Source organism: Trachymyrmex cornetzi, unplaced genomic scaffold (genome assembly GCF_001594075.2).
Source record: "Trachymyrmex cornetzi isolate Tcor2-1 unplaced genomic scaffold, Tcor1.1 scaffold92, whole genome shotgun sequence".
Taxonomy (NCBI): Eukaryota; Metazoa; Arthropoda; class Insecta; order Hymenoptera; family Formicidae; genus Trachymyrmex; species Trachymyrmex cornetzi.
This window is the reverse complement of record NW_017300267.1, coordinates 159,446-172,900: the sequence shown is the minus strand read 5'-3', so window position 1 is coordinate 172,900 and position 13,455 is coordinate 159,446. Positions and strand designations below refer to the sequence as shown.

The following is a 13,455-nucleotide window of genomic DNA, read 5'->3' as shown; positions in this document are numbered from 1 at the left end:
ATGTACCCTTAAACTTAATCCCCACCTTTTGGAACGTTTTCGATATAGTACCTATTTCGCGAATGACGTACGAATAAAAACGAAACGCAGACGAAGTAATACGAGAAATACAGAAAAAAGGAAACGTGAGAAAAAGAGAAACGGAAGGCCTTGAGCACGTTATCGGGGCGCGAGATAATTACATCCTCGCATTGCCGCTGCATTAGAGAGAACTTCGGTCAAGAATGACGGTATATCGCGATCACGTGGAGAAACGCGTATAAGTATGAAGTATGACGCGCGGGGCGAGGGAGGGATGACGACCGAAAGAACGGTTAGACGGTAGAGCGGGAAGGGGCAAACTGAACGTATATAACCCTACGCTCGCGTCCCACCTCTCAGTTCTACTTGAAGTTCGGACACGTGAGTTTCCGAACAAAGCTCGCGCGGAGGGAAAGTTTTTATTTGTTTGGTGCGCTCGTTGTATGGGTAAGTGCGAGGCGTCGTTCGATCAGAGGAACGCTCGCTTGGTCTCGCTCGAGATACACGATCGAGTATTATCGAGATTTTAGCGTTCTATCGTGTTTCCTTTTATTTTTATTTTATTTTTTTGTTGTTGGAGATCATTCACTGTGTGGGAACGATTCTTTCTGCGACGGAGAGAAAAACACTTCCTCCTTTCCCCCGGAAAACCGTTCGCGTGGATTGTCATCACACGCCCTTTTCCCTCGAAGTCATTGTGCCTCCCCCTCGTGAGTCATCGATGACTCTCGCTCGTATCCGCTCGTGTTCGCCGCGCGCGGATAACGGCGCGCGAACGGAACGTTAGAGAATGTAAATAGCGAGGCGATATTATCCTCCAGGCCACCCGCCACTCCAGGCGAGTCTCCCTCGAGGCTGAAAGGGTCTCACCGTAGGGGGAGAATTCCGCTTGAATTCCGATGTCCCCTCGCGTTTCCGTCGCTCGGCCTTCGGCAACGGCTCGACCGATAGATCTCGACGGTCGTCCCCCTTCCGAGAGGCTTCTGGAGGCTTCGTTCTCCCCGCGTGAATCAAGAGTTTTTCCGCGGCGGAAATCCCGCGGACGTGACGGGCGTCCGCCTTTCCCTCGCTCTCTTTCGCTTCCGCTCGAGAGATTCGCGGAGCGCGAACGGGATCCCGCGAATTTCCCAGCTGGTGACAAAAGTGTCACAGCGAAGGTCGTGACGAGCAGACACGTGGCACGCGCTACGTATAATCTATTTGGTCGTGTATTGATTCGCCACGCGCGTCCTCTAACAAGCGTACAACACCGCCATGTTGGATACCGAGCCGATGACAAATCCGATCCGCTTCTCCAGACTCATCTCGCAGATCTTGTCTTACGGCACCGTGCTCATCCGTGTGCTCAAATAGCAGTGGACTTACGGTAATCGCGGACGCGTCCCCGCGATCGTTTGCCCGCGCGCGGTAACCGCGGGAGAGGAGTAACGTCGTCGCGGTAGCGTTGCGTCGCAATTCGAGCCCATCGTGTCCGAAGAGTATTGTCTTAAACGGATATACGAGATTATTCTTATATAATCATTATATAACTCAAAAAGATCTTTTTTTTTTTCAATTTTCTAAAGCGCTTTGTTGGGCTTCCTACTCTTTCTGTTTTTTTTTCCTCCAGTACAAAGATCTTTCCATTTCACTTTGAATACATATAGAGATTATGAAGTAAAAGATTCATTTGAAATAATACATTGCAATTTGTTGCCGAAAAGTAACTCTTTAGAGTATCGCGGCCGTTATTCAGGGAAATAATTAATCTCTACTTTTATCTTTTATAAGGAATAAATGATTTTGTATGTTTGAATGTAGAGCGAGAGAAGAGTATAAAACACGGAGAGAGCCCTGTAGAGCCAATAAGCAGCTGCAGGGACGAGCATGGCTTTGTGCCAACGGTTGGCCGCTGGGGCAGTGAATGGCCGAGTTGACTCGAGACGGCAGAGATATGGTGCCAGCCACAGGGGCAGGCACGCGGGCCCTGGATCAGGGGTGTTCCGCTACCCCTGCCGGTCTGGGCCCATTACGAGTCACCAGCCCTGACCGTCTCCACGGTCGAACAGTATGAGGAATTAGCAGGCAGCGTTGAACTGGAAACGCAACGCTTATTGCGTGAGCATCGCTATGACACTATTGGCAATTTCCTCAGGTACGTGGATACAGTTTCTCATTTTATCATTATTCTCGTACTTTGCAAATAATAAATCGCAATGTCGATTGTACAGGTTCTACAAGGACTACACTGCAAGTGGAGAAAGTGCGCTGGATCGATTCTACCGGAAATATCAGCCACTGATAACACACGAACACCATACTTGCGTCGGTCTTGGATTTGAATTATTACATCGATTAACAGGATTGAACAAGCGATTCCCAGGAATAGCAAGTGGCCTCTATTTAGTATCTTGTGAAGAAGTAAGAAGTGTTTTTCATGTCCTTATTTTAAAACAATAATAATATACATATAGTTGTACTATTCAATATATGATATTCAATAGCTCTTGAGAAAACAATTCTTTTGTCAACCAATTATTTGAAATCTGTAGTCTGTCTTTTTAGTTGAACTTCTTGCATGATTCATCTTTCCTGTCTTTCTGTTTTACATTAGAGAAAAAAAAAAGAAAAAAGATGAACCATACAAGTTTAACTAAAAAGACTAGATTTAATAATCTAATATTTAAATTGCTAATATTTACGAGAAAAATTAATGTTTTTTTTTTACAGACAATTGGTGATATCGCCGGCTATGTTGGCGGTCCACCAGCGGCAGATAGTGGCGAAAAGGAGCATGTACTAGTGTGCCTGAAAATCGAGATTGGCGGACGTCGTGGCGTCATGCTACTCGATCCCGGTTACCATGTAGCGCGCGTTATCACTGTGATGGCCGATAAGTTATACCCTCATACGGGCTGGTTCACACAATCCGATGAACCGACCTGTAAGAAAGAGTACAACTACTGTCTGTGTGCCGACGATCCTGATTATGTCGAGTGGCATGAGATAAAAACTCGACCTGGTGCCTTGGAGGGGGTGCAAGTAGCTCTCATTTATGTGGCAAGGCCATATTTAACTGCCATTGACGTTACAGAACGGAGAAATTTGGTATATAACCAGAGAAGTCTCCTTGCCAGAGATACCAAAGGTCACGTCACCGCCGGCATATATTTCCCCGTTATACTGGATATGAACAACACACAGACCTTCACAATTTTCTACCAGACTGGTAGCGGGAAGAAGCGAGTCAAGATGGCATTCAATAAGTTCCACGGTTCGCGTAAGGTATATATTTCTTGATATTAATCTTAAGATTAAATTCAGAAATGTCTTCGGGAATATCTTGAAATTTACAATAAAAATATATGTTGCAGATAAGTCCTGATACCGAGGAAATGGAGATGATAGCGGAATGTGCTCGACAACTCAATATTTCGCAAGATATCCTGCAAGATATCCTCTCTGCTTTAGCCACTATCATGAATGATTCGTCATTTTTGGCACAGCTGTTGGCTATCAATGCAAGAATTAACACCTTAGCAGAGGATAATTAACGAACAGAAGTCACTCCAACCAATGGAGCGTCGACACAACATCACGTTTTATTATTTCTTTTGCCCGCTTTCCTCTTACGTTCTTTCTCTTTTATTACTTCTCGTAGCTTATTCGTTCTTTTATTTGTTCTAATCACGCTTTATTACGACGCTACATTTGCATATATATAAGACGAGTCATGCAATCTTGCAAGCTCTTCATTTTTCGATTATAAAACTTTTATTGTACAATTGGAATAATGAGATACATTATAAAGATTAATGCAAAAATGATTTGAATTAATTTAAATAATTGTATACCGCAAAAATACAACCATATTTTTGTGTCAATTTATTTTATTCTGCATAAGTATTGATCACCAATTCTAGATGACACTCAAAATGCATGATTCAGCTTTTATAGCAAAGCGTCGCTTTATAATAAGACTTGTAAAATGTTTTCAACAATTTCGATATTATTTTGCATATGTAATTCAATGAAAACATTAACAGATACGATCAAATAGTGTGATCAACACAAACACGTATAATTTTAAATCTGACAATTTTGTATAATCGCTTTTTTTATGTAGAATGCAACGCAAAGTGAAAATCATTTTATTGTTATAACTAAAAAGTTTTTTGAATATTATTTTGCATCTTAGATTTTAGTTTTGAACATGTAAGCTTTTGGGTTCTATGATAATATAATAGATCGGTGTGGTAATATTTTCATTGAACAATATTGGCACTAATGCAGTTAATAGATTACTATTTATGTAGAAAAAGGACTGCACTAAAATTATATTGGTACAAGGGAACTATTCTTGTTTTGTGTTCTGTCGTGTGCGTGCGTTCGCGCTGCATGTCGTTTCTTCTTTAGAATAATGTAATATGTATCTTTCAATTATACACTAAATTTAACTTTATTTGAATAAATTGTTTGACCGGAAAAAAAATGTATTGATAGAATACCTCACCTTAAACAAAAAAAACCTATTTTAAAGTTATGGATATCTTTCATCGATACGCAAGTTTAGAGAGAAAATTGATTAAATGAAACATGCAAGGTCTAAAAAATACATTTAAAACAACAAATTTATTATTCCCTTTATACTTTTTAATATATTTAATTGTACAATAATGAAACTAACAGAAATTCATTACCTATCAATGTACGTGACACATTTTCGATTATATTTTAAAAGATAGAGTATATGTATATGAAAATAAGATATGAAAACTTGTAGACATCTTTAATTAATGGTAAAGAGCTTTAATTAATGATAAAATCTGAGCTAAATCTTAAACGCTTCTATTTATTTCCTTCGTGTTTTCAACGCATAACTGACATTCTACCGATCTACTTAAATAAATATTCGTATATAAAAGGAAAGAAAGAACATTACTCTGAACTTCGCTGAGCACTTGGTTTACATAGTTGTATCAAAATAATAATACTTCTTATAAGTAAACAAGATAATTTTTAGAAAAAATAATTGCAAACTTTTTTTGAAACACCAACGTTATGAAAGAAAATATATTTCTAGACTGTTTAAAGTAAACCTCGTTATATGAGGTTCCGTACTAGGTATAGAGTAAAGTTCAGTAAAATACGTTTACGGATAATAATTGCAGATATTCTAGTTGTCACTAGCGGGAGCAGCGTGACGCTTATTACTAACTTGTCTATCCGGCTTATGTTCGCGTTTTCGAGATCCTGATGTATACGGCGACGTCGATGACGTTTCGGCTCTCGAAGACGTTGCGGGTTCTGGAGACTTGAAGCTGCAAGCATATAAATCAACATATGTTTTTGCATAACATAATAATTAGGAAGAGACAAGTCCGAAGAAACTGAAGCGCATGAAGATTTCAATATGATAAAATTATTGCAAAATTGTGCAACGGTTAGATGCAAGAAAAAAAAAACAAAAAAATATAAGCAAGTAAGCGAATCATGCTCTTGTTCTATAACAGTGTGAAATTACTGTAGCGTGTTCCTTGCAAAAACTGCACTTCTCGAAAATAAAAAGAATATGTATATAAGCCCATGTAAGTATTCAAAAAAAATTAATGTATTAAAAATATATATATAAGCGGATATACAGATTTTAAATTTATGTATGTTACGATCGAAACTGTTGAAATTCGGAAATATCTAGTATTAATAATAAATTATATCATATATAATTATAATATTATTAAATTATAATTGATACTTACATAAGAACCTAATACAATCCTAATATATAGCTACTATACCTAATATACCTGTATACAGCTACTAATATTTAGAGATTTAATCTGTAACTCTTAACGACTGTAACTCTATAGTTACAGTCTTTAAGAATTGCAGAGTAGACCTCTAATATATTAATATCAACTAGGATTGAGTATATGTAGATATCGTCATTAAATTGGAATCAGGGTGCTTCCCCATAAGAGTCGAAATTTCGGAAAAGTAATACGACCGATCACAATCATTTTTAGCGTATTTCTACTAACGAATGATTCTGATTTTGTTGTATTACTTTTCCGAAATTCCAACTGTCATGGGACAGTACTCTCATTCTATAACTTAAGCGTAAAAAAACGTAATATTATTCATTTTTATTCTAATATGATAGAATTAAATCGATTGCTCTCATTCCAAGTATATAATATACACTTTCACACACTTGCTAATATCGAGATAGATATTAAAAATATTACTATTTGAAACATGTTAAATATAAGTGCTTCTAATTACAAATTAATACTGAAATTGGAATAAAATAAACAAAAAGAAATAATAGAGTGAAGCGCAACGTACTTACGTTGCATAAGCGTCACTGGTGTATACTATGCTTTTAACTTATTAATATTTGCGGCTGTACCTGCAATACACACACAAGACGGTATATTCTGTATCAATCTTAGCAGATTCGCTGTATTATGAATTACGTGTTCCACATCTTAATTTAAATACGATTAAGGCTACAGCATTGATAATAATATTGATACCATCTAAAGAATAAAATGCGCCATAAACTAATGTTCAAAAAATGACATTAAATAATTATAATTTTGCATTGTAACAATAAACATCTCAATAAAAATTACATCCTTAGGTAATGCAAGAGTATAAAAATAATAATATTCCTAAAAAATGTCTTACACCGATATTCATTGACGTTTTTATTTCAAGACTGTCTTAAGTAATATCTTAAAATGCTAATACGACTTTGTGATTGATTTGACATCTTGAGATTGACAAATAGTCTTAAATATAAATGCAAATTATAAATACCGGTTTTGAAGTATTACGCCTCTTTTATAATATATACTATACATTAGCATAAAATTCGATTGTAAAAGAGATATTACTGGATAATAGTTGCGAAATGTAAATATTAGAGACTGAAAATTATTATCTCAATTTACTATCTATTTATCTAATTACTAATATAAGCACTGCAATGCATTTTTCTTTCTTGTAAAAAAAATGTTAGATATGTACATGTACAGATATGAAATAGCACATTTGAAGCTCGATAAATTATGAAATTATCTATACTCATTACATACACTTATTACATACACAAAACGATAGAAATCTCGATTTATTTCACTTAGGTATAAATTTTTATGCAAGTTATAAGTTTTAATCTTTGATATAGTTGATAGAAATTAAACTTACCTTGAAGAGGAAGGTGTACTTTTTACTTTCAAAGGATTTAAGGACCTTACAGCACGTCTAGTAGAAGGAAACCATCTTCTATTAGAATGTCGACTACAAAAGCACAGGACAACAAGACCAATGTAAATAAAAGAAATAAGAAAAATATTCCAGCAAAGAAGCAAATAACAGAATACATAAAGAATGAAATAATAGAGAACAAAGTGATGCTATAAAGAATAAAATGATGTTACACGTGTGAAAAGAACATTTTATAAATTTAAATCATTCTCTTCTCTCTCTCTCTCTCTATATATATATATAAATAATGAGCTAATATTTCTTTAATTTGCGATGAAAGAAGAGAATTACATAAAATATATATACAAACTTTGAATTTATTCAAATATAATTTCATTCTTCCATTTATTATTATTATATTTAATTTCTACAAATTTTTCATATGTACATATATATAATAAAGTATACAGTGCCCCCCAAAGGTCCCAGGCCACCTAAATAATTTCTGAATGGTTCAAGATATAGGATTGAAATTTACAGGGATACAACGGGATTGTAAAATCTATCATTGAAAAACTCAAAAACACCCACCTTAACATTTCCAGGGAGAGAGGGGAGAAGGGGGCCTGAAAATCTTAAATAGCATGTGAGGTCGAGTGAAGATTCATTTGAAAGGACTTTTCGAGAACAACGCGGACTGACCGAGGTCTCTATCATTTTTTTTCTCAAAGTTATGATCATTTGAACATTGTTATTCAGAAGAAAGAGTTACATCTCCTGTGTGTGCGCGCGCGCGCGCGTGTGTGTGTGTGTGTGTGCGCGCGCGCGTTTATCTTGGCTTATCTTTAATTGAATCGGTTTTTCAGAAACAGTTGATTTTGAAATTGGATCACGATCAGGATAAGTGGCATTGAATAATTCGGCTACTTTTCGATAGGATCTTATTCTGTCGCCATATCCTCTCATCATCAATACAGTCACCCTTTCTGTATCGGTCAAAAGCATTTTCTGGTAACAACATGTATTAGAATGAAAATTATTAAAGCAAATACAGGAGATAAATGGATAAGTTAATATATCGCTCTCTGAAACATTAACTCTGAGGAAACAGTACTATTTCATATCATACGTGGTCGGCATAAGATATAAAAAAATTGTTTACGTGATCGAGCCGAGACGCACGTGAAACGTGGAATTTCATGTGTACACATACATTGTATGTATGTAATCGCTCGTGAATTTGGATATGGCGACAGAATAAGGTTCTATCGAGAAGTAGCCGAATTATTCAATGCCACTTATCCTGACCGTGATCTAATTTCAAAATCAACTGTTTATGAAAAACCGATTCAATTAAAGAGCCAAGATAAGCGCGCGCGCGCGCGCACACACACACACACGTACACAAGAGATGTAACTCTTTCTTTTGAATAACAATGTTCAAATAATCATAACTCTACGAACAAAAAATCGTAGAGATCTCAGTCAGCATTGTTCTCGTCTCAAAAAGCCCTTTCAAACGAGCCTTCACTCGATCTCATATGCTATTTAAGATTTTCAGGCCCCCTTCTCCCCCCTCCCCCCGGGAATTAAGGTGAGTGTTTTTGAGGTTCAATGATAGATTTTACGATCCCATTGTATCCCTATAAATTTCAATCCTATATCTCAAACCATTCAGAAATTATTCAGATGGCCTAGGACTTTTGGCAGGCACTGTATAGTAAAATATATACATAAAATATTATAAAAATAGATTTTGCTATATATAAACAATAAATATACATGCTCTCATAACAATATATATTGAAAAGCAAACATGCATATATTTATTTCAAAACTACATACAGAAAGAAAGAATAAGGATATGTAATACATATAATAAAAAGTATAGCCACGCGCATGATGGAATCCCGTATTTCCATTTATTATTTTCTGGCGAGTCTATATCCAGTTCATATATCTGCTGTGCAAATATAAAATATGTCAATGCTTTTTATAAACTATTATTAAAGTTAATAATTTGTTAATTTTGTTAACAAATAAAATAATGATCAAAATTTTTAACAAAGTTTAAAATTTAATATTAAAATAATTTGTAAAATATTTACTAAAAATACTTCGTGGAATATCCAATTAATATTTGCACTCAGATTGATTTAATTTAATAAATATGTACATATAATTAATATTAATTTATATAATTTATATAAAATTATTTACATATTTCGTTATATATTAAGGTTAAGAATGGGGCTTTTTCGTCCACTTCGCCTAATAATGCTTATGTTTCTGAACACATGTTGATTATTTAAAGGTTGTGCTCTCAAGGAGCAATCATGATTGTATAATGTATAAGAACATCATTGCAAAGAAATACTGTTATTGTAAATTTTCGTATTACTTTAAAGTAATATGAAACTGTTAACAAGTACTTGAAACTGACGGAATTAGCCTCACTCTATCTTAACATTTCCTTTTTTTCTTTGGATTATAATAATGTAACACTGCAAATGCTATTGTGAAAAGTAATTAGATAAAAGATTTGAAAAGTGTAAATGTGAAGAAAGTGAAAAATTATATTATGAAATATATTATCATTACAGGTATCATGCAATTTTATAATTTACGAATGCAATAAAAAATAAACGTTTATATACTCCTACCTTGAACAAGATTTTAGTTGAGTATGTACATATTTTGGCCATTCTGTTCTCTAAGGTACTGACCTTGTTGGTACATCCGTGGTAGATGGTAAAGCTAACTGTCTTGGAGCTGGATGATTAGCTCTGACATTACTAGCCACATTTGTATCACCAATTGCACCAGCAACACGACGCGTACGTGATTCCCACTCGTGATTGAAACTGTCTGCTTCTTCTATAATGGATATAAAAACAAATTTTTATATAGAAAAAAAAGATTTTCCTTTATATGCCACATTAAATTTTTAAGGTCAGAAAAAGAATTACCTTCGTCAAGATTAATAAACTCCTGTCGTTCTTCTTCATCACCTTGCACATTTCGCTCTCTTTCGAGGATATGTGCCCTCTCACCAATATGATGACCAATAGCCATTTTTCTGGTACCAGTACGAGAATCGCTTACTGTCTTTTTAGTCTCTTTTATGCCACCAGGTGCCATTCTTGTAGACATAGTCTCCTGATAAACTTGTGGCCGACCATCAGGACCACTGGACATAGTCATTACTGATTGGCTCATGAATGAATGACAGTTTCCATTACTTGCCATGTTGTTCTATATATTAATTTGTGTTAAAGTTAAATGTATTTGTAAAGATAATTTTAGACTCTATTAATAATAATTATTATTAATAACATAACTACATTAACTATTTTCAATTATACTTACAAAATCAAATGATCTTCCAAAATGAGGATCAAAGAGGGAAACTGGCATATCATTAAATCCTCTACCATAACGTGGCACAAGTGCATTTTGTCCCATCATCTCGAATGGATCAGAGAACATAGAGTTCATCATGGAGTTCATTTGCCTCATAGTATGCATGGGCGATCTGATCATAAATAACAATCCATAATTCATATAGTCTCATTTTCAAATTTCTGAATTTGCATATATATGAATAATTTTCTTAAGACACATTAAGGAAGAAATATAAACATGGTGTCCAGTAAAATCAGGCTAATCAATTCAAGAATAATTCCAGGATATTCTAGGTAAAAATCCTAGTTTTTCCAGAATTTATCTATCGATTAATTTTCATTATTTAAAGTTTCCAAGTACTCGCCTCAGCCATATTAAATCGTGACATATGATTGAAGTGAAGAATGACTATTCAGGAGCCTTAATTGATTTTCATCAACTTGCGCAATATTATATGCTTTGTATTCAAGTTATGATTTTATATGAATAAATTAAAACGCTAACAAATTTGAAACAATATTATTTCTTGCTTTACAAATAATATTAAATAAACATTCTGTCAACACAAAAGATTTTTTTCTATGTTGTATTATATTTTAAACATTAAATCCAAATTTTCTATTGGTAACTTATTGCATCTTTAAGAAAGAACTTATACCCAAATACAACTTTATTTTATTTTTTTATTTTTTCACGCTCTAATTTCTTTGGAATGGAAGAATGATAATTCCAGGCCAACCATGAAATTTCAGAGATTTTCTAGAAATTTTCCAGAATACATAAAATTCCAGTATAATTCCAGAATCCAAAGATATTGAAAAACTGTTGAACACCATGATAAAAAAAAAATAAAACATGATATGAATCAATTACTAGAACCCTGTTTTAATAACATTAATTATATTTACGGTCAGATAATACGATTTTGAACATGGTACAATTTCAAACAAACTAAGATTTAATTCTCCAAATGTAAATCCGATTTTTATTTCCTGTTTAGTACTCTTCAGCATCCTCTATATGTACAATGACAGAGAGAAAGAATTATCAAACTTAAACCTTTGAAAATTAAATACTTTTATTTTTTAGAATTATACCATATTCGAAATTGTAATACCTTATCCTATAATAGTTCTAAATAATTAATAATACATGACACTATAATATACTTTTTCAGTAATTTAATACTATATATTATTTTTACTGGATATTGATAATATTTAATTCTATAATCACAAGTCACACTTAAAAACATAACTATAATCATACTATATAATCATAATTATAAATAATTTTTTATTCTTTTTGAGTTTATAATGCAAAATATTTTTAACAAGTTGTTAATTAAATCAACTCAAAGATTTTACATAAAATAAGATATAAAATAAAAAAGAAATTTATGTATGTATATATAGAACTTTTTTTATTTTATGAATACTACATATATACGTGTATATACGCATCAGAAGACAGCATTATATGTGTGTATGTGTGTGTGTGTGTGTGTGTGTGTGTGTGTGTGTAATCGTTTGCACATATTAAAGGTCGGACATGCCCATTAAGAACTTGACTTTGTAAAGAGATGAGAATTGTGCCTCTAACTTAAATTTTTTTGAAATTTAACTTCAAACAGTCATAATGCTAACAATACATTTGACAGATCCATTATGAGCCATTGCACTTCAAATAGGACTGCGATCTCCGGAGTAGCATGTATACATATCCAAACGAAATCACGACGGAGAACTCACCCAAAGATATTAAAAAGATCGTCATCGCCCATGAATGATCCGAACAACGACATTTTGTAGGATGCCTTAGGATGCTCGGGAATTCGAAAAATTCAACTGTGCAATCAATAGAAAATGGATTTTTGACTCTACACGTCAGACACACGAAAAACGAGAACGAAGAGAACAGCCGAGAATCGTACGCAAGCTTGAGCGCCTTTCTACCCTCGTGGAACTTTCCAGAACTGATCCAGTCCAGGTGTCGGGTGATGCAATGAATGACGAAATATATGTAGACGAGACATATGGGTTGATGTTGGATGCAATATTAAGGTACATTTTCATAAACCACTCAAATTAGAAACCCTATGATCAAAGTCTGGCCACGATGTAGCCTCGTCGATGATTAGTGCTGGATTCACACTGGATCCGTCGTACGATGCACATCGGTTGCAGTGTGAATCCAGCACTAGTCCGACATTTGCTGGATTCACACTGCATCCGATTTGCGTCGTACGGCTCTCTGCAACCAATCAGAAAACAGGATTCCGATGGATTTTGCTTCGTATCATCGGAAACCTGTTTTCTGATTGGTTGCAGAGAGTCGTACGACGCAAATCGGATGCAGTGTGAATCCAGCAATTTTCCTTCAATTCGCCGCAGTTTGAAATGTATGTACAGGGTGTTACAGATACATACTAGGCAGTACGACGGGTTGCGCGGCAAACTTTATATGGCCAAGCGTGATTTAATAGACAATGACAGTGACTTTATAACATAAACTTTATAATATAAATAATTAAACTTTGTAATATAAACTTTATAATGTATAAAGTCACTGTCATTGTCTATTAAACTACGCTTGGCCATGCAAAGTTTGCCGCACAACCCGTCGTACTGTCTAGTATGTATCTGTAACACCCTGTACATACACACATATCTATTTTGGCCATGTTCGTATATTACTGCCAGTTGACTGCCAGTCCCCCGGATCTACAATGTTTTAAACCTTAAGCCATAAGAAATGGACGAATCACAGTCGATTATTCCCCTCGGATTCGATTGTAATTGGTCAATTTCTTATGACTTAAGTCTTAAAATACCT

General features: G+C 34.6%; 2 protein-coding genes across 7 annotated transcripts; one reads left to right on the top strand and one right to left on the bottom strand.

Moving 5' to 3' along the window:
- Positions 1-224: 224 nt before the first annotated feature.
- Positions 225-3,833, top strand: LOC108769515 (uncharacterized). The gene is made up of 5 exons (XM_018520534.1): positions 225-230; positions 1,944-2,155; positions 2,232-2,421; positions 2,731-3,285; positions 3,375-3,833. The coding sequence occupies exons 1-5, from the start codon at positions 225-227 to the stop codon at positions 3,552-3,554; spliced, it is 1,143 nt and encodes a 380-aa protein (XP_018376036.1). The 3' UTR covers positions 3,555-3,833.
- Positions 3,834-4,631: 798 nt separating this feature from the next.
- Mlf (myeloid leukemia factor) lies at positions 4,632-12,618 on the bottom strand. 6 transcript variants are annotated; one of them, XM_018520700.1, is made up of 7 exons: positions 12,372-12,618; positions 10,585-10,750; positions 10,185-10,470; positions 9,942-10,092; positions 7,216-7,308; positions 6,353-6,412; positions 5,243-5,321 (listed from the first exon to the last, which is right to left on the bottom strand). In XM_018520700.1, the coding sequence occupies exons 1-6, from the start codon at positions 12,422-12,424 to the stop codon at positions 6,394-6,396; spliced, it is 768 nt and encodes a 255-aa protein (XP_018376202.1). In that variant the 5' UTR covers positions 12,425-12,618; the 3' UTR covers positions 5,243-5,321; positions 6,353-6,393. The 6 variants fall into 6 exon arrangements, with proteins under 6 accessions (XP_018376199.1, XP_018376200.1, XP_018376201.1 ...); XM_018520702.1 differs by having other exon boundaries at positions 7,216-7,272; XM_018520701.1 differs by having other exon boundaries at positions 5,254-5,321; positions 6,349-6,412.
- Positions 12,619-13,455: the final 837 nt, after the last annotated feature.